Genomic DNA, 18769 nt, shown 5'->3' with positions numbered 1-18769 from the left:
GGGGATGAGAAAAATAAGTTAGCTGAGAGCAGGACATGCACACTCGCGGACAAGAGCGAGAGAAAAAGGAAAGATGTAAGATCAAAAAAAGTTTGTTCCATGCAAACTTTATCATCCATCTGGTCAGTTAAAGGTTTGTTTGCAGTATGTTAAATACATGACTCTTTTCTTCGTGTGGTGCTTGCTTCTGTATATTTAAGAGCTTTCGGATCTGGCCAAGAACTACATATTTATGGTTGGCTTCTCTGCTTGGGATCGCAGTTATTTTTTCTGCTTTTGACCGTTACGGCTTACATAGCGACCTTTTTCTTTTTATCTTTTTACGGCTCTTGTGGTTAGTTCTTCAGGAAGTTGAAGCAGGAATTGGTGCTTCTCTTGAAGTATTGCACACAGACTAGTATTTCCTTCTTAAAAAAAATCTTCCTATTCAACAACATAGAAAAGGAGCACGAAATTAATAACGTTGAATTCTGTGTAGAAATCAATATTCATGGATGAGAGACAGCATTACATGGGTTCTGTTGATTGGTCTTCCTTTAAGGCAGGAGCGTATATTCTAGGCTAGCTAGGCTAGCCTGAAGTCTAGAAAATAAAATACAGGAGAAAAATCGATCAGAAATTGTAAATAAGATTATTCATTTCTGTGAGATGGTGATGGTGATTCTTTAGTTGGCAACCTGATTTTTTTACGAGTTTGCAACCTGATTTTTTTCGATTTGGCAACCTGATTTTTTTACGAGTTGGCAACCTTATTTCTTACGAGTTGGCAACCTTATTTCTTACGAGTTGGCAACCTTGTTTCTTACGAGTTGGCAACCTGGCTGCAAATTGCATGGCAAAGGGGCTTCTTGAAGACGCCGAAAACGTATGTAACCATTTACACACTGAGTTATACGCCACTGCTTTAACGATACAGAATACATACGTTAATTTTGTTTCGATTGACTGCAACCATGTTTTATAATGAATGGGCAAGAAAGACGTTAACGTGAAATGCGTTTTATCTTACGTCCCTCGCCGTTAAATGGACTTCAATTGTTGCTTCCATTTTTATTCATCTGAAGTGTGACGTAAGAGAATCGAAAGTATAATTTAGTTTAGTTATGGTATGTTGTAATTATCTAAATAGAGGCCCTCAACCATGGCGTAGTGTTAACCTCGTTGCCTTGTAGTCAAAGAGTTCCGGGTTCGATACCCGGTGGAGGCACATAATGGTTTGGACCCCACTTTAGACTGTAGCTGCAGTCCAGATTGGCCTTTCAGTCCATAAAGTGGACTTAAAAAATACCCTCAATGCAAGTAATTATCCATTTTGCCTTCTCGAAACTGACCACAGAGCTATCAACACCTGGTCTCTCTTAAGAATTTCATCTCAGCATATTCTAATGAGATTTCATTGTTCTTGCAAAGCCGAAAAAGTGGTTTAGTTCTACCATCTCGAAATCTATTTCGATCAAATGTAATACCAGATCCAAGGCATCTAAACGCTACACACTATCCCTGGGAATCTGAGGCCGCGCATAACGGTACAGAAGGGGAGAAAGCAACTAGGCGAGGAGATGCAGTACACGCTGCTGCAAATGGCTGGAACCTGCAGTGGTTTTTCCCCCTCCACACATTTCCGTTCCTTCTCGTTCATTGGTCGAGTCCTCTCGAGGCACTACTTGGATAGAGACTTGTTCTCGTTCGAGATACCCGGGACGGACTATACATACTCAGGGTGGCTACTCACCGGGAATTCTTAGAATACCGGGAATTATGCGTGAATTATTGGCTCCGGGAATTGTGTGTGAATTCTACTTGAATTTTTCTCCATAGACGTGAAAATTTACAACTTTTATTAATCCAAATCCTATTCAAATTATACATGTATTTATTTATACATGCCCTGTGGCAAGTTTTTCAAAGTTGAGTTCATCTTTAACTAGGAAGGCAACGAAAGCTGTGTGCAAAATAAAAGAATTCTCTCAATCGGTATACTTTGTTACTGTCCTTACTAGAACAATCTGACAGATGAAATATTTCTTGAGATTTCTGCATATCGTGTCATTCTAAAGAATGAGGGGATCTGAACCAGTTGTTTATGCAATTAATTGCTGGGGTGATGTAAACTACTCATCATTCATCCTCTTGATGAGACCACTCGTCATTGGCATGACGAGTTAACGCTTGGCAATGCGAAAGGTACAAAATCACACTAAGGAACTAAACTACAGAAAAGACAATGGTCACTCGTTGGGTTTTGTGAACCGTTGAACCTGAATCATGGCTGGCTGTTAGGATAATTACCTGTCTATCTGAAGTCTTTAGCTGAATCAAATAAACGAAGTCCTCTGTAAGCTTCTCCAATTCGTCGACCAGAGCGTCGTTCCACTTCTGACCTCCTGCCTTGCTGACCACCTCGTCTCTCTCCACTCAATCCCAAAAGTCAGTCCCCTCTCAGCTTGTCTCACCTCTATATTCCTAGGCCATCGAGCTCCTCCTCTATGCCGAATCGTGTTATTTAATTGCTACCATGCAAACCGCTGACTCTATAACCAGAAGTATTACCTGTTTTCTGAATGCTCAGGAGATTTGCATGGCACAACACAATGCAATGTAAACATGCCTCAGAGGTTGAGACAACTGAGAAAAACAAGTGAATGCCCTGGTCAACGTGAAGCGTTCAGAGAGACTTTAATAAAAATAAATATACAATCTTAGGGATTGATACGTTCGCCCGCGCGGAGAAAAATTTTCCCTGTTGAAAATTTAAAAGTCAAATCGCAAAGCTTGACATGACCCAGGTTCGCCAATTCCATGTATTTTCTTAGAAAAACAAACAAACAAAATATAAAACCAACAAAACATAACTTTCTCTTGTTGTCCTAATCCCTAAAAAAAAATTCCATTCCCTAAAACCTTATAATGAATAATAACAAGTTCGTATGTTTATACGATGTAAAAACAATATTATATACCATTATATGACTAGAAATTATAAGAGTTCATGTCATTAAAATGATATAACTCGCAATGTACCACACTTGTGCGTACGTAAAATTTTGTTATGTAGAATTGCTCATCCGCGAGCGCTTGGTCAATAGTCTGTGATGCCTCGCCAGGCAAATGGCTGTAGTGTTATCGTACATAAAAAAACATAGCTCCCACTGTTTCTAAAAATTGGAGCCCAAAATGGACCCTTCAAATAAGCTACAAAACCTTAAAAGGTTCACAAGTAAATACAGACGTAAGTTCAATCGTAAATAAGCATGTAGAACACAGGTGTTCACAATATACACATCGCACTGTTTTGCCTGTAGAAAAGCCTGGATACACCAACATGTACTATGTTTGCAAATGTGTAGCCACGTCACTCATGACTACTTCAAATATATGAACTTTCACTGGCTATCTTGCGTATTCCGATGTTTGATTAAAAATACTTGATGCACACAATTAATTACACAAAAAACTGTTTGTATTTTATATAGCCTTGTACATACTCGTGTGTAACTGCACACAAAATCTTGCACGTATCCACCAACTGTCTACTCTGATGAAAAATATCCGAAAATGTTCTGCGAACAAATGTGTCGCTTTCGATGTTCCATGTAGGTGAACAAAAAATTACTGCTTGGGATAAACATATGCATAAAACATTGGCACTAAAGCATGCTTCCTGAAATGTTCGAAAGTGCTGTAGTTATGCTTGTCTATTTCTTGCATGTTCGTTTGGTTATCCATAATGAAAATTTTCTCTTAAAAAAATTAACGCACTAATTGCTATCGTTGGATAATTTGACACAACTGGCGCTTGTCGTCTCCTTGTAATGTAATGTAAACTATAATGCATGTAAAACTGGCTAGCATGCATGGTACGGAACTGAAAATGTGTAAAAGGGCTATGGAAAAGTATTGTTTTCCATCATGCACGGTAACTATTCACATGAATACACATGATATAACTTGCATGTGTATGTGTGGGAAAACACTTGTAGCACAATTTGAACAATAATTCTGTACTTATTGTTGTGACCGAAACTGCTGCTCGTAGAATATATGTTCTCTCTACTTCTCTTCTTCTTCATATTGCTTTTCATCTTGACTTTATTTGGGGTAATATAAAGGGTGTGGTGAATGACCCGTAAGACTTGGGAGATGGGGAAATTTGTCCCAACTGGAAACAGTGTGGAGGGAAATTTATCTGGTTCCTTCACTAGGTGTCGTTGATAATCTGTGACACTAAACTGGAAAATTCCTGGGTGAATACAGGCTTTCCGGGAAAAATGTAGTCGTCTTGTAGAAAAAAATGTCTGCATGCTTCCTTGTAATATGGTGATGAGTATTTCTGCATGGTAGCTTCTGTGGAAGTCCTTCATACAAAAATGCCCAAGATTGATGTAGGCATTGCTTGTCCACGTTGTTCCGTATAGACAGGTTAGGTTAAACAAGGGACAATTATAATAAAAAAAGGAAATTGCAAAGGATGGGTAGATATAATTCACGTTTATGCACACAAAACCAAACTCATTTCCATTGCCTTTTCTTAAAATTAAATTAAATTGCCTCATCAAAATAAAATAAAATTAAAATAAATTGATTAAATAATTGCCATAACTTTTTTGAAAATAACTAAGGAAAATTTAAATAAAATATACAACCGTTATTAAAATATTAATATCCATGATTGATGTGTTGCCTTAACTTATTAATTATTACTGTGCTGCTCTGATTGAACCTGTCTCGCAAGTTGATATTGCTTATAAAAATGATACACCAGTGTTATAGTTAACAATAAATTCCAAATAATAAATACTAATATAGACATGGGCAATGGGTTTAAAACTAATTCCTGAAATGAAATGCCCTTACTAACAGATTGATTAAGTTGCCTTAAGGCAAGTTCAAGCGGAGTCCATTGAGGAATAATAAAATCAGATAAATTCTTGGGAATACTAAGTAATAATTCAATTTCCTTCATTTTTACCTGTTCAAAAGCTAGAATTATTGTATGTAAAATTTGTTGATCCACAATAATCTGAGAAAAATCCTGATAGTTAAAAAATATAGATTGCCTCTCGTTAATCTGAATTGATCTGTGGGTGTTCAAATTATTATTCAAATTCTGAATGACAATGAATTGACCTGAACCTGATATTAAAATATCATTACGTGTTCTGATAAACTGAAATAATTTATTGTCAGTAATAGATTTCACTTCAAAATTACAAAATGTAGAATTAATAAACAAAAGTAAGTGTTGCAAGCATGTTCTGAATTCTGTTTAAATTTTAAAAATAATATTATGTTGTGAACCCTTAAAATAAATATACAAAATTTGTGTTGCGCAAAGCAAGCTATTAGAGTGCTAAAAGGTTGCTTTGGCAAGCCTCTAATGACCTCCTAATAAATGATAGGCCGGTGCAATTTGCCGTGGTTCAATATAATGCAATATAAAACAAAAATTTCAGTAAATGCTACTTCTGACTTTCGTTAAAACTCCAGGTGGTAACAAATATAGCATCAGGAAATTAAAAGAGTGAAATTCAAATTTTAAACACAATAAAGATAATAAAAACTTTCTCAATTTCAAATTTTCTTTAAACAAAAGAAATTTAACAACTCGGTGCGTCAATCCCTTAGGTTTGTCCAAACAAAATAGATCGAGAATAGTTATGCAATATATTAAAATATGGAAGCGGCCCCGGCGCCTACCCAGCGTCGAATAACATGGGTACCTGGTGGAAACCCTGGGGGTAAAGGCGGTCAGGGGCGTGATGCTGATCACATCACCCCCACTCACGACCGGATCAAGAAAGTGTGGGGCGTTACCCCCACACCCCCTATACGCCTTCATGGCGTGTTGCTAAGCACAGGGGAACACTTTACCTTTTTACCTTTTTTTACCTACTATACTAAAATTAACATGAAGTAAATCAGTAAAAGGTAATGAATTTATTGCTGCAATGTCAAATAAGGTGCAAATTGGGTAAGTGAACTAAATTTCCTAATAATAAATATTAATACTAATAATAAATTCCTCAAATTATAACATTTGTGGTAAACCACACTGTTTAAATTGGGAAAGGCTAACGGTGCCGTGGCGACTTTTGCTGCACATGCCCGTGCTAATCGCCGAGGCTTAGCCTGGGCATGTTGCTAACAATTTTGATTACTCTATGTGCATAAAGTGCTAAAATTGCCCTTTTGTAAAATTTCCCTGATTGTATCAAAATTTCGTTTATCTTTATCCTGATTCTAATGAAAAATGCGTCAATCTCCCAAAAAATTTACTTACTAAAAATATCTCTATAAAAACGGGAAAATTTTGCGAGAAAAACAAAAATAACTTGGTCTTGTTGTTCCTTAGTTAAAATTATTTCCCAGGTGGGAATTCTGTCGTAGCCATGGTGCTACCAGGAGCGGATTGATAGGGAAACGTCCACAGACGTCCCTGGCCGACCGCATTTTTGGCAAAATGTGGCTGCCTGAAACCCGACATCGAACCTTCCGCCACGCGGAATGCCGGACGCTCCTGATACCAAAGCGCCAGCCCGACGCGGGTAACCGCGACGGAGCTAGGGCGCAGGTTCCTCTGCATTTTACATTTCGCTGATTACCGACCCAGACTTGGGGTCGATAAATTTCATCGCATTCATCCTCATGTTAAACTAAACATCCATCATGGCATATAAATTCTTCACCCCCCATGAATGTAAAAAAAAACAACTTTAATCCCTATGTATTTTCAAAATCAATTGTGGCAAGGACATACCCAAAAAAAAACTAAACAAGTGAGCAAAATTTTGGGGTGGGGTTGAATTGAAAACTGGTTAAAAATTAACTGCAACTCTTTTCATTTTCTGAAAAAAAAATGAAAAGGCCTCAAGCACTCCACCACGTGTCAATATTTGGGGTGGGGTTGAATTTTAAAACTAGTTAACAATTTTCCATCTCATTTCCGAAAAAATGGATGAAAGCCCTAAGCATCTCCATCACGTGTCATTCTAAAGAATGAGGGGATCTGAACCAGTTGTTTATGCAATTAATTGCTGGGGTGATGTAAACTACTCATCATTCATCCTCTGATGAGACCACTCGTCATTGGCATGACGAATTATCGCTTGGCAATGCGAAAGGTACAAAATCACACTAAGGAACTAGACTACAGAAAAGACAATGGTCACTCGTTGGGTTTTGTGAACCGTTGAACCTGAATCATGGCTGGGTGTTAGGATAATTACCTGTCTATCTGAAGTCTTTAGCTGAATCAAATAAACGAAGTCCTCTGTAAGCTTCTCCAATTCGTCGACCAGAGCGTCGTTCCACTTCTGACCTCCTGCCTTGCTGACCACCTCGTCTCTCTCCACTCAATCCCAAAAGTCAGTCCCCTCTCAGCTTGTCTCACCTCTATATTCCTAGGCCATCGAGCTCCTCCTCTATGCCGAATCGTGTTATTTAATTGCTACCATGCAAACCGCTGACTCTATAACCAGAAGTATTACCTGTTTCCTGAATGCTCAGGAGATTTGCATTGCACAACACAATGCATTGTAAACATGCCTCAGAGGTTGAGACAACTGGGAAAAACAAGTGAATGCCCTGATCAACGTGAAGCGTTCAGAGAGACTTTAATAAAAATAAATATACAATCTTAGGGATTGATACGATATGAGGTTGATTAGGTAAATTTCAGTTTGACAATTTACAATTTTTTGTAGATTAGTACATCTCGTAACATCTCTGACTTGTGTTCGTAGATTAATTTCGAATCTGATTATGTGAAATTGTAAACAGTGGCGCAAACAGAGGGGGGTAGGAGGCATTGCCCCTCCAACCTTGGATGTAAATGAGTTCTAGTGGGGCAAGGGGGGCAAACATTGACGCGGCCAAGAGAACATGCAGGAGGCAATTACCGCCCACAACTTCACATTTTATGTAAATAAAAATCCTTTCGTAATTATATTTTTGCTCGCTTCGCTCGCATTTCCTGCTTTTCTTAAGTCTTATCAAGTTCATACATAACCATAGCTATGGAGCGGCGGAAGTCTGCCCTGGGTGACGAACGATCTAAATGAGAAAATTTGTAAAATTGATTGATTGATTTGTAGAATGCTAATTGGGACTGGACCTACAGTTTAAAGTGGTATCCGAACCACTGTGCCATGTGCCTCCACCGGGTATCGAATCCGGGACCCCTTGATCACAAGGCGACGATGTTACCACTACACCATCGGGAAGGCACAAAAGTTGTAAAAGAGAGAATGCATTGGCGTCCCGTGAAATTATTTCTGCCCTATTAAATCAATATTCATTTAAGCCTGCAAAAAATTGGATCCAGATAAATAAGACTTGTCTGAATTCATTTTGTTTTAAATGCATGAACAATTGTTTTGAGGAAAGGGAGCGTGCACATTAGTGACAATTTATGTAATTTATGCTGTTGGTTTATTGTGAGGTAACAACATTATTATTAACACAATTATTATTGTTATTATTAGTACGTTTATCCTGGCACTTCTCCCTCAGACAAATATTCCTGGTTGCGCCTCTGATTGTAAATAGAAACTCAGCACCTTAAATTAAATATTTTAATTATATTACGTATACCGTTTAATCGAATTAATGGAATTTTTGGATGTTGGAATCACATAGTCCCTTTATATTATGAAGATATTTGTGTGTGGATGATGAGAGGCAGCACTACGTAAGGTTGAAATAGGGAAAACATCTGCTTAAATTTTTGGAAAATTAGCCTTGAATACCGGGAATTATAGTTCAATTTTATCATGGTCCTACAGTTGCCACCCTGATACTATACTCTGTCCGAGCTAACTGTGGAGCAATGCCGCGCATAGCGTCAGAGAAGCGAAGGGAATCTATTGGCCAGAGCGAAGCAGTACACGCTGCTGGGAAGACTGGTAACTGAGGTCGCTTTCCCCCACTCCACGCAATTCCGTTCCTCTAACGTGTTCGTTGGTGGAGCCGTCTCGCGTCACTACTTGCGCAGAGACTTGTTTTCGTTTGCCTGCTCCACAGTTAGCTGGGACAGAGTGTAAGTCAGCTCACGAGTTCCATACAGCCTGGTCACAACTATGGCATCAGGCTAACCTTTGCCCCCATCAAGTCTCCTAACTTATATTAAAGCATTTTTATTATTATACATTTCTGCTCAATATTTGTTATATTCCACTAAAGTATGTGATGAAACACATTTTATTTTATTATAAGTTTCTGGCGCTGTGGTCGTTCAAGAATTCTTAATTTCATAAAGACAGACAACAAAGTGAGCAATTCTAAAGAACTATGTGAACAATCTACGATATATTGCTACTTGTGTAGCCGTTCAGATTACAATTATTTTAGGTACAATATTTTGCATATTTAACAGTTAAATCAACCTAAAAGTATTCAGAAGTCCAAATGGCCTTGAAAAAATTAAAGACACTTAAATACTAAATTCATGCTATTATTATGCAAATGTTCGTGATGTATATAATAGCTAACTTAATTATAAGATATTGATAAGATTCCATGAATTAAATTCTAATTAAGACTGCCATCTGTACTCATTCATTGAAACTATAAAATAAAATATTTTTGCTTACAGCCCACCCCATGAAAAAGAAAATAAGTAATGTTTTTTTTTTTTAGCTTTTGCACTTTTATGGTATTTAGAGGTATATTGAATGTGCCAGCCCTGTCCCCTTGTGTATGTTTCCTAGCGCAGTCAGTCTTGCTGTTCACTTAGTTCAATTAGAGAATTCGAATACCAATGTCTGACCTTAACCACTCGTCTTAATTCATTCGGTGTGATCATGGAATGTGAAATAAATACACCCGAAACCTACTTTTCGCTTTACTATGACCACGTACTGGAAAAACACGTTGTATACTGTAAGAAGTTGATTGAGGAAATAACAGTCTACAACCGTCAATTTCCGCTACCATCCAAGTATAGTGGAACCACGAGCAAAACAACCTGCGCAGACCCGCGACTCATATGCACCGTACTTCCGCAAGTAGGGGAGGGGGAGAGTGGACCATGCTTCCTTATGGCCCGAGGTGGAGGGAAGAAGGGAAAGCTGCGCGGGGACTTTTTGTCCTAAGGTTTTTTCCTTGTGGTCGATCTATACCGTAAAAACATACCATAGTAGTATTGAAGTATTAACGGCCATTATATAGTTACCAATGTAATATTAATGGTATAGTTTAAAAACAAAATGGCTCTCGCAACTGAGATCCATAATCATTGTCTATGTTTATGCATCGAATTGAAATAAAAAAGGGTTGTGTCCAGTTTTTATAAATTAATAGGCAGACTGTTTAATTTTAACGGTAAATATTGTAATATTTACGGTAATTTCTAACAGTGTATGCAATTCTCGCTCTGTTAATGTTTCGTTAGATGCAACATCACTGTCTGCATTGTCTCAGCTTTTGGTTTAAGCTGAATTGTCGGGTAGTTAGTTTTTGTATACTCTCAAGATGGATAAAAACTATCAAAGGGTTTAACTTGGCCGTATACAGTTTCAAAGTGGCAAAGATACAGGCTGTTCCTCGTCTTCCTTTCCGATATGATGATGTAAAATATTGCCGTCTAAGAGGAGGGGGCATTAATGTTGGCTTCTCTTTGCGTCCGAGTTACATCAGCTTTTAATGAAGCCGGGCTGAACCTTCTGGAGGTGCGGGTGGGGATGGATGTAAAGAGGAGAGGAACGAATCAGGCCGCATTGAGACGTCTTGAAGGAAATGGAACGACTCGAAGAAAGAGATCCTAATGTGGCGGTGGAATGAATTCTCCTCGGATGCAAGGCGCTAACTTTCTCTCTCTCTCTCTCTCCTCTTTTGCGGAGTTTGCTGTATCCGCAGCCTCTTTCGGAGAGAGGAGAGACGTGCCGTGGATCGTAGTTCCACTGAAAAACGAGAGAGAGAGGGAGAGAGAGAGTCAAGGCCTCCAGGCAGAACCTTACTTGCCAACACGTGAAAAAAAGTTTCCCAAGACGACCCCTAGATGTCTCTTCTGTTAGTCTGATCTTGTACCCTGTTGCGAGGTGAGTGTTACTTTATTCTGAGAGTCTACTGCACTGCAGCTTTACACCTACGAGGGGGGGCTGGAAAGTTCATGAAATCACCCAGAAGAAATAAAAATTGGAACAAATCGTTATAGCCATTAGAAAGAGCATATATTGTAAACCTCTTATCCTGTATATGATCCTTTTGTCATTGTTATTCTTTTTGTTTCACGTTCAGTAAGAAGAGATGACGGAGGACCTAAGGAAATTTGAGAAGAATGAGCTTGCAGTGTCATCAAATTTTTCGTGTTGCAAGACAAATCCCCCTATGGATATCCATAAAACTTTGCATGAGACTTTGGGGAAACATGCCCCAGGATATACAACAGTAGCCAAATGGGTGAGGCGTTTTAAGACTGGACATGGTGAGACTAAAGATGAACCCCGCTCTGGCAGGCCTGCAAGTGCAGTGACCAGGGAAAACATTGTCAAAGTTCACGACATGTTCATGGAGGATAGACGCATATCCACCAAAACCATTGCTGCGTATCTGGGGATATTGCGTGAGCGTGTGGGTGTCATAATATCAGAGTATCTGGATATGCGGAAGCTCAGTGCGACATGGATCCCAAAATGTCTGAATGCTGACCAGAAGAGAACACGGGTGCAGATATCACGGGAGATCGTGCGCAAATTTCTACACCCTGATGATTTTTTGCGCTGTCTGGTGACTGAAGATGAAACATGGATTCACCATTATGACCCACAGACTAAACAGCAATCCATGGAGTGGCGCCACAGTGGGTCTCCTCGACCGAAAAAGTTCCGAAGTCAAAGGTCAGCGGAGAAGGTTCTGCCATCGGTATTTTGAGATAAGGACGGTGTCATCCTCATGAAATATCTTAAACAGGGTGAAACCATCAATGCTGCTGTTTATTCCCAATATTTGATTGAATTGAAGGCGGCTCTGAAGGAAAAACGTCGGGGAAAAGTAAGCCGTGGTGTGGAATTTCTCCAGGACAATGCGCCCTCGAACAAGGCCCATCAAACCATGCAATTGCCGGCGGATCTGGACTTCACCTGTGTACCCCACCCACCCTATTCCCCTGATCTGGCCCCATCCGACTATGACCTCTTTCCAAACCTCAAAAAACATCTCAAGGGCACACATTTTCCGTCCGAAGATGCATTGGTTGAGGAGGTGGAGGGCTGGTTTGCATGGCTGGACAAAACCTTCTATTTGAAAGGGTTAGAAATGTTGAAACATCGTTGTGAAAAGTGTATTGAGCTTCGGGGGGAATACGTTGAATAATGTATTAAAATGGTTGTTCCAGCTGTATTTCTTCTGGGTGATTTCATGAACTTTCCAGCCCCCCCTCGTATATCGTACACAAAAAAGAAAATCATTGGAGCTGAGTTTCCGGCACTGGATGAACAATCTTGATGCTATAAAGTTGTCAGCAAGTTTGTACACCTTTCGGAAAAACAAGATAGATAATTCATGCAGTTTTCAATATTTCAGATATGCAGGAGATGAACAAATACGAAAGTGTGCATATCCTGGGAAAGAGTGATCATTCAATGAGGATAGAAGTGAGTTCTAACTGGTAATACTTTAGCGCCTCGACACAGCTCTGCCACCTAGGTGACATCATTGCAAAATATGATACGCTTCGATGTATGGGATAAGTAGAATCGAATAGTTTTACTGTCTCTATTGTTCTAGGTAAGATCTTCCAGAAGCCAAAGTTATTGTGTTGTGAATTGTTCGTTTGTGCCCTCTCATGCAAGCTAGGTATATTGCCTAGAGGAGGGCCCATCGAATGCTTCTTGTCTTAGAACTTCTCAGTTTTTTAAGATTGTGACACCCAGTTTGTATGTCGTCACAAATGTACACGAAACGACAATTTCAATCAAGGCCTTGTAAGGATTAATTCAATGTAAATTACCTCATATGTTGGGAATTTATTGCATAACACTGTTAAAATTATTGTAGTAGTAGAAAAGTTTAAGTCCACCGTCTGACTGCATAGGCTAATGGGTGTAAAGTGTTATTTGAACCACTGTGCAATGTACCCGCATCGGAGATTGAACCTCGGGTCTCTTGATTCCAGCCACATAAGTTGTACATTATTTAGGTCAGTTTACTTTTACACACACTACCTTGTGCGTAATTGAATTCATGCTCTGTAGAGGTCAGTGAAATATCTATGAACGTTTAACGAATTAGTAAGGATATATGGCTATTTAATTTATTCATCTATTCTGTAAAAATGTGTACTAATCCCACTCGAAAAAACACTGCATCTTTGAATTGGCTTAAAGTCCCAGCACTGTGATGTAGGCTCTGTAAATTTCAAGTAACTTATTACATTTGTTTACATTTGTTTTGAAGTATCCTAATCATATTCTACGTTTGCTTTTTGTCTGCATTTTTTGTATTCTACGGTATTATATTCAAATGGTTTTTATTCTAAAGTATTTGAGACATTCATATAATTTTGCTAAGACAAGAACCGTAAGACATTTACAATAATGGGCATGCTAGTTTCCTCTTACAAGTTAAAACAGGGATCACACAAGGTCGTCAACCTCTGGTACCACAAGACAAGAAAACTTAGTGAAACACCACAAAACCTCCTGATATAGATCAGCGTCCTCTGTGCAGACGTCCCAGATGTTCTTGAGCTCCTTGGTCGCTAAATCCTTCGGCGTTACTTTGAGGTCAATATCCTGTAGCTCGAGTAGGAATATGTGCACTGATTTTTGTCTATACCTCTGCGTCATGAACGATCGTAAGGTGAGTGTTGTCATCGATTTCAGATTGTTGACGTCCCCTAAGATAACATCGTTGTGGAAGGTCTCGAAGGCTGTCTTGTGTATAAACGCAGGATCCATTGGTGGCCTGCAATCGTAGTCACAAGTCGTGTTGTACAGGACATTCTTCATCCTGGAAACTCTTTTCACAGCTAGGCTAATGGCGCAGGAGAACTTGTGGGCGGTTTCCTCTATGCCCGTAGGAGCCAGAAGCATGATGACGGTCGGATGGTTGGACTTGCAGTCGGCAAAGGCCTTCTCTAGCGTGAACCATGTGTGCTCAAGCTGGTTTGGGAATGAAAGTTTCAGTTTGTACATCTCTCTTCCGACCGAGGTTGTGGAGCAGTCGGTCATCGGTAAGCACCGCAGGACGGTGTAACCTATGACAGTTATGAGGGCTATCGCAGAAAAAACGCACGTGAAACATGTGGAGCTCGGTTCGCACTGTAATAGAAAATATGATTAACCTCCTGGTTAAAATTTATGAAGCGAATATACAATACCGGAAGTATTTTCGATTGCTTTCACATTCGGCATACTCACTAATTTTGGCCTCGTAATCACGAATCTGCAGTTAAAATTTGGCGGTCCCGTCTAGAAATTGCAAAATAAGTCGAAATAAGTGGGTCCGTGAAGAAAACAACTATTTTTTGCAATGATTAGCGTTTCAAAACTATGTTTATGATGACCTTGAATTTTAACTATGCTTGCCTAACCTAACCTAACCTAACCTTACCAAATATGGTTTCCATGTTATTGTATGGAGAATCATAGCGGTAATTGACAAGGTTAGTTTGCAATTTCTAGACGTGACCGCCAATTCTTAACTTCAGATTCGTGATTACGAGGCTAAAATTAGCGAGTATGCCGAATTTGAAAGCAATTGGAGATACTTCCGGTATTGTAAATTCATACCAAATTGACCCAGTTTGAATATACCCTGGATATCCAGAATTGGTTCAAATATGTCCCCTGGATATCCAGAAATGGTCAATAGATGTCCTCTGGATATTCAGATTTCGATGTCTAGTGGATATCCATTATATCCATAGATCTCATCTGGTCATTGGGGATATGAAACAGGACCCCTAGGTGATTTTCACTTTGTGGGATGTCTACCCAAGTGTTTGCAACAAAATCCGAAAGATTTACTAACATTGAGGCGGCGGTGATTTTCGAATACAGTTCTAGGAGTTGAATTAAAACTTTACCAAGGGATTCAGGGGTTCAGCCAAAATTGGAACAGTATTAACCGAATTACTGCAAAAGTCAAAGACAATGCCGTGCATTATAATACAGATGCTTCCATCTTTATAAAATATCAAATAATGCCTGGTGCTTCAGGATAAGGTCAAGTCGTGCTACTAGTTGGACTCTCAAATTTCTAGAAACACTGCAGTGGAAAATGAAATATGTTGTCCCTCCCAAGACACTCCCGCGAACCCACCTAACTCATCTCCCGTCAAGTTATGAGCGTTTGATATTTTGAAACTGACATTGGAGAGTTTCGATATTACATACGTAGGAAAGCTGTAGTGGGTGCATATGGAGATTTATGCACAAGAAGTACACACACTGAACATATAAGAAGCAGTAGGGAAGATAAGAAATATGCAATATCGAAATGAATATGTTGTAGCAGTCAGCTGAAAAGCATTTTCAATGGGACTGAGGGTTAGCGCGTAGTGCTACGATGAACGTCAATCATGTAGAGCCTGATCGGTAGTGAAGACAGGTATATCCAACGAACGTCCAGTGGATATGCAATGCATGTCCAGTAGATATGTATAATGTCTAATGATCTTATCTGAACATTGTGGATATCAAGTGGATCCCGCGGAGATTTCCTCTGTATGAGATTTCTACCTAAATGCCTGAAATGAATTCCGAACGATTTACTGGTTATTACGATCTCGCCACGGAAGGTTCTCGTTTCGAGTCATGTCCCGGGTGTCTCTTGGCGAGTCTTCCTTCATCAGTGTCATCTATTCATTAATTGTAATCGTCGCATCGTAACTGGCAGAAGAAACGTCATAAAATAAGAAAAATATAGATACTAAAACGTGATTAGTCTCACTTGTCCTTCCTTCGGCGAAAATTGACCTTCCAAGCAGAAACCACTGTGCGTCGCCGCCAAAGACTGAAATGAAACTGTGTTGTGGCGAAGTCAAATTGAGCATAGACTATGACAGTACAGTCATCCAAGTCTGGTTTACTCAGGATCTCGTAGCCATCGCAAGTGCAGGAAAATCAACATATTAGAACAAGATCAAGGCTTATCATGGAAGGTTAAGTTATTTTGAAGTTTCTACAGCTTTATTGCCCTACCTTCTAGTTCGTCTTATGGCCTTATCTCCATGTCTTGGTTGCAATTCTTATTTTTGTCTCCTCTGTTCACGTTCGCATGGCTGTCGTGTTACTTGGCTATGGGAATCTTGAAACATTGTACAGTTATATTTATATTGCCACGTATTGCCTTAGAACCAGGTAATAGGAACAATCTACTCCGAACAAGACGAATTTTATGTAGTAAACTTTTAATTATCATTAATCCAAGTGCTTTCCAGAAATAACACTGCTATATTTTCGTTTTCATTAGATTACATTAATAAACTGGCATATTAGATTTGCTCCTTAATTAAGTCTAGGCATTTTGTGAATTTGTCTTCTTGGATCTCTTTCGCCTATGGTATTTATGGTCGGATTATGGTGAGGATGTTGTTGTTCCTAGAAGTGGAACCTTTCGCGTTGCATGAACTCAAATAGTGTTTCTTGATCTAATACTTCTCTTATTTGAAAGTTAGGTACGTATCAATTTGCGCTAGATTGTTATTAGTGCCTTATTCTAGATACTTTGTAGTGGCCTTTGGTAGGTTGGAGCACTGTGCTGCCACACAACGCATGCATAAGTTCATTGTTCTTAGTAGAACGTTAAACAGCATTGTATTTTTTGGTTTTAAGAGCTGTGCTTTTCCCTACACTTGTTCTGTCCTTGTGCGCTAGATTCTTGAGGTGTTATCATCGAGTAGTATACCCAGGTAGAGTACCTTTGAATTCTGGGGGATGTCATTTCCTCCCATTCGGAAGTTTAGTGGATTACGTTTTCTCTTGTGAATAATACAGAAACGCTTTTATTCCCATTTACCTGGATTTAGTTATGAATGGTCAAGGTGAAGAGAATGCGTACTCTCAACAATATGATTATTGTGTTATACACTAGGCCCTCTCATGTAATTCAAATATAGATATGCTTTTGTGGTATGGCAAGTATACTTACTGGATCACAAGTACAGCGTACTTGGCTCCTATTTCTTCTTACTCTGGGCATGACTTATCGATCACCTATATATTTGATACGAAAATTTGGAATCTCTTTGAGCAAAGGGCCGAAAAACATGGTTTCCCTGTCGAAATTTTGGGTTCCACGGGAACTTATTGAAATAATGGCACAGCCATTGTTTGTACAACAATTGTTGAAGAAAACTCTTAAGATATATTTTGATTGAAATATGTTTTCTAGAATTCTTAACGTCATAAAATTAATAACAAATATTTTTGTGTGTTTCTTTTCATAATATTTCCATGAGCTTTTGTTGCAAGATAAAGAAGTGTGAATCCCCTTCCTTTGAAGGGAGGCAACATTTCTCCTTCCGAGCTAAGTTCAAATGAGGAAAGTAATACCTTTAAAACAGTTGAGTATCTATGGAGGATTGTTTATATCTCTGGAAATATTTTAAAAGCTACGATCACGCCACCTGTTGACTTACAAGATCATTAACCCCACAATTTGAAGTTACCGCAGCATGTTAATTATCATCATGGGCGTCTGGAAGGGAAGGCAAGGGGGGCAGCACCCCCACCTGGAAAATAAATGTCCACGTGAAATTATATATTTCACACACAATTTCATTTCAGTCACAGTAATTGAAGACTAAAATTGGTAAACGCTGTAAGTGCCGTTAAACTGTGAAATGTGCCATGCTTTATAATGTGGTAAACGTGAAAAGTGACTGGTAGCCCTCTAAGTAGTTCAAAGGGCGTGTAAAGAGGTCACTAGTGTGAACGTTCTTACGGGCTGATGTGATTTCCCAACACTTTCGCTTTTGGCACTTACAACGTATACCACTTTTAGTCCTCAATTTATGTTAATTGATAATTTCCGACTGAAATAGTGTTTTTTGAGGGGAGATCACTATTATGGGGGTGGGGAACCACAGGGGGCAGGGGGAATTACCCCCAACCTTCAACGGAAGTCACTTCTAGGGGGCAAAGGGGGGCAAACATTGACGGCCAAGGGCACCTGTAAGGGGGGTACAGAGGAGCAAATACCCCCTTTCGATTTTAAATTGTATGCAATTAAAAATACATTTCGTAAAATTTTCTTGCTTGCTTCGCTCGCAATACCTGCTTTTCTCATTTTCGTCAACTTCAGAGCCGTAGGTAAGGGCCGGTAGGAGTCGACCATAGGCGCCGAATGATCTAAGTAGTAGTAGAAATAATAATAATAATAATTCCATTATTAGTGTTTTTGTTATTATTATTTGTATGTTTATCCTGGTACTTGCCTCCCCCAAACAAAAGTTCGTGGTTGCGCCTCTGCATAAAGTAGACTTATACTCAAAAGCAAACCTATATGGTGAAGACACGTATTCTCTTCAGATATGGGTCAGTGAAAATTGTTACCAGAGATCAGAAACAAGCCTCTGTAGTTACTATGTAGTGCCTTGGAGCTAAAATATTTTATCTCTGAATAATAATAAGCATCTACATAACTTGAAAAAATATAAAATATTATTAATTCCATTTCCGAAAACCAGCAATATTTTCCCACTACAAAATAGAAATGCTTAATTTCACCTACGTGACGGTAACCCCTCAGTGACCTTCTGGTGGACGTAGAGAAAAAAAACTGTCGTCTTGTAATCAAGAGATCCCGGGTTCGAACACAAATGAAA

At 39.1% G+C, this 18769-nt stretch overlaps 2 protein-coding genes across 2 annotated transcripts; one reads left to right on the top strand and one right to left on the bottom strand.

Annotated features, from left to right (window-relative positions):
* The first annotated feature begins 11244 nt into the window (after window positions 1-11244).
* Window positions 11245-11868, top strand: LOC145995383 (protein GVQW3-like). The gene has a single exon (XM_083131987.1). It carries the CDS (start codon window positions 11245-11247, stop codon window positions 11866-11868), a length of 624 nt encoding a protein of 207 aa, XP_082988113.1.
* Window positions 11869-13466: 1598 nt separating this feature from the next.
* LOC145995148 (uncharacterized) lies at window positions 13467-17232 on the bottom strand. The gene is made up of 2 exons (XM_083131695.1): window positions 17092-17232; window positions 13467-14258 (listed from the first exon to the last, which is right to left on the bottom strand). Exons 1-2 carry the CDS (start codon window positions 17140-17142, stop codon window positions 13572-13574), a joined length of 738 nt encoding a protein of 245 aa, XP_082987821.1. The 5' UTR covers window positions 17143-17232; the 3' UTR covers window positions 13467-13571.
* Between the last annotated feature and the right edge of the window lie 1537 nt (window positions 17233-18769).

Source organism: Lepisma saccharinum, chromosome 11 (assembly GCF_977018435.1).
Source record: "Lepisma saccharinum chromosome 11, izLepSacc3.1, whole genome shotgun sequence".
NCBI classification, from domain to species: Eukaryota; Metazoa; Arthropoda; class Insecta; order Zygentoma; family Lepismatidae; genus Lepisma; species Lepisma saccharinum.
The sequence above is the reverse complement of the archived record's forward strand: the minus strand, read 5'-3'. Positions and strand labels throughout refer to the sequence as shown.